The 2,196-nt window shown below is 46.5% G+C and overlaps 1 protein-coding gene across 1 annotated transcript in view; it reads right to left on the bottom strand.

Moving 5' to 3' along the window:
- Window positions 1-334: 334 nt before the first annotated feature.
- LOC101985183 overlaps window positions 335-2,196 on the bottom strand; it is a 51,422-nt gene continuing 49,560 nt past the window's right edge. The window contains 1 exon segment of the mRNA XM_013348794.2: window positions 335-507. Within this exon segment, the coding sequence (XP_013204248.1) occupies window positions 349-507 (159 nt within the window). The 3' untranslated portion in view covers window positions 335-348.

Genomic DNA, 2,196 nt, shown 5'->3' on the forward strand with positions numbered 1-2,196 from the left:
ACATTATCTGCTTTTCTAGGGGGGGGTTGTTATCCAATAAATCATTCCTTCAAGACATGGGCTATTGACTGTGATTATAAATATTGCGGCTAAGAATATGTTTATGATTCATATCCTGCCTAAAACACTGTCAGTAAAGGTAATTAGATAATTATCATGTATCACCGGTGACAATCAAGACTGAGCGAGAAATAAATATAAAGATCATCACAAAGTAAAGGCAAACACCAAACACGGGAGAGAAGAGACTCTAGGTGAAACTGTCCCCATTTTATTCACAGGCAGCTGTTCTCACAGTGCCGTAAGAACGTAAGTGAGTTCTTGACAGCAAGTAGAGGCGGAACGTGCTCAATTGTCCTGTCCGGTCTCACAGTGAGAAGCCGCCTTTACCTTGTTGGAGATTTCATAAACTTGGATGACAAGCTTCAGCTGATTAATGGCTTCCTTATCTGCTGTTTTCATGTTCAACCCCAACATCTTCATAATGGTTTCTCGAAAGTCGGCAAGCTGTAAGGAACCACCGAGAAAATCAATACGTCATTGCCGTGAGTCAAATGAAATTGGCGCAGACAGAAATGTAACTCTATGAAATGTTTCTTTAATGCAATACATCCCATGGGCGGGGGTGAGGGTGGGGAGATGGTCAGAGGGTCTTGTTGTGCAGCTAAGCTAGGCTTGAATTCGCTTTCTCCCTCTGTCTCAAATGCTGCAATTACAGCTAGGCTCACACCATGCCTAGGTGCAGCGGTGTTTTCAAGATAGAAAAATCCATTCAATTACAGGACTTCTTTTTTTTTTTTTTTTTTTTTTTCGAGACAGAGTTTCTCTGTGTAACAGTTCTAACTGCCCTGGAACTAGCTCTTGTAGACGAGGCTGGCCTTGAACTCACAGAGATCTGCCTGCCTCTGCCTCCTGAGTGCTGGGATTAAAGGCGTGCGCCACCACCACCCGGCTATTATCTCTTTTTCATTTTGTACTTTTGTACATTAAATCTAATTTTATTACTACTGACATTTCATTCATAATATAATAACTTTTTTACTTTTATTCATTTGCACATGCCTGTGTGAGGGTCAGAAGACATCTTTCAGGGGTCCGTTCTCTGCTTCCACCCTGTGAGTCCCAGGGCTTGAACACAGGCTGGGAAGGTTGGCGGCAAGCGCCTTTACCCCGCTTAGCCATCGCGCCAACATATTTTTTTATATTTGTTCTATGCTCAGTCTAGCCCAAAACTCCTGGGCTCAGGTGACCCGTGTGCCTCCATCGCCTGCACTGGGTACTTCTGGCGTGTGCTCCTGGGTGTGACAAACTGCCTTTGGAAACAACAGCCTTCGATGCCCATCTCTCCATCCTTACTCCAAAGGACAAAGAAACCAACAAGGACAACGGATGAAAAATCACCCACAAAGCCAACTGAAGGAAAGTTAACAGCTTTCACTTCGTATGTGAGGGGGACATGAATTTCCTGAACCAGCTCCAGAGGGCGGAGAACTCGATGAGATGGTGTGCGACACGGAGAGCCTTAATCCCCAGACGCAATGTTGCTAACAAGCCCGAGACCTGGGGGATTGGCACACTGGCCAGCGGGAGATGAAAACAGAGAGGTTTGGACGTATGAGAACCAGAGATGGCAGAAGGAGTTCAAGCCCAGCTCAGACAACTGAGTGAGGAGACCCTGTCTCAAAAGGACGACTTTAAGGGGCAGGGTTCAGAGCTTGGTGTGCTTTTCTAGCATCTGAGAGGCCCTGCATCAGTACCAGTACCCAAAAGAAGAAAGAAACAGAAAGGGAGAAAACTAAAACATGCGCCCTTGCTTTCCCAACAGAAGAGGGCAGTGTTCAGCTAAAATAATCATCTAGTCTAGTGACCCGGTAAGGGCTCCAAAGCAGGAAGATGAAAAGATGGGGCAAATACAAGGACTTTAACGGGAATAAGGGGCCAGAGAGACTGCTCAGCGCTTACGAGCACATATTCCTCTTTCAGAGGATCAGAGTTCAAGTCCCAAACTGCATGCCAAGTGGCTACCAGTCACCTGTGACTGATCAGGGACGCTGGCCTCTGAGAACGCCACACACGCAGCACATGCTCACGCAGACATCCTCGTGATTAGGAACAAAGCAGTCTTTAAGAAATATAAAGTGGCCGGGCGGTGGTGGCGCACTCCTTTAATCCCAGCACTCGGGAGGCAGAGGCAGG

This window comes from Microtus ochrogaster, chromosome 1 (assembly GCF_000317375.1).
Source record: "Microtus ochrogaster isolate Prairie Vole_2 chromosome 1, MicOch1.0, whole genome shotgun sequence".
Taxonomy (NCBI): Eukaryota; Metazoa; Chordata; class Mammalia; order Rodentia; family Cricetidae; genus Microtus; species Microtus ochrogaster.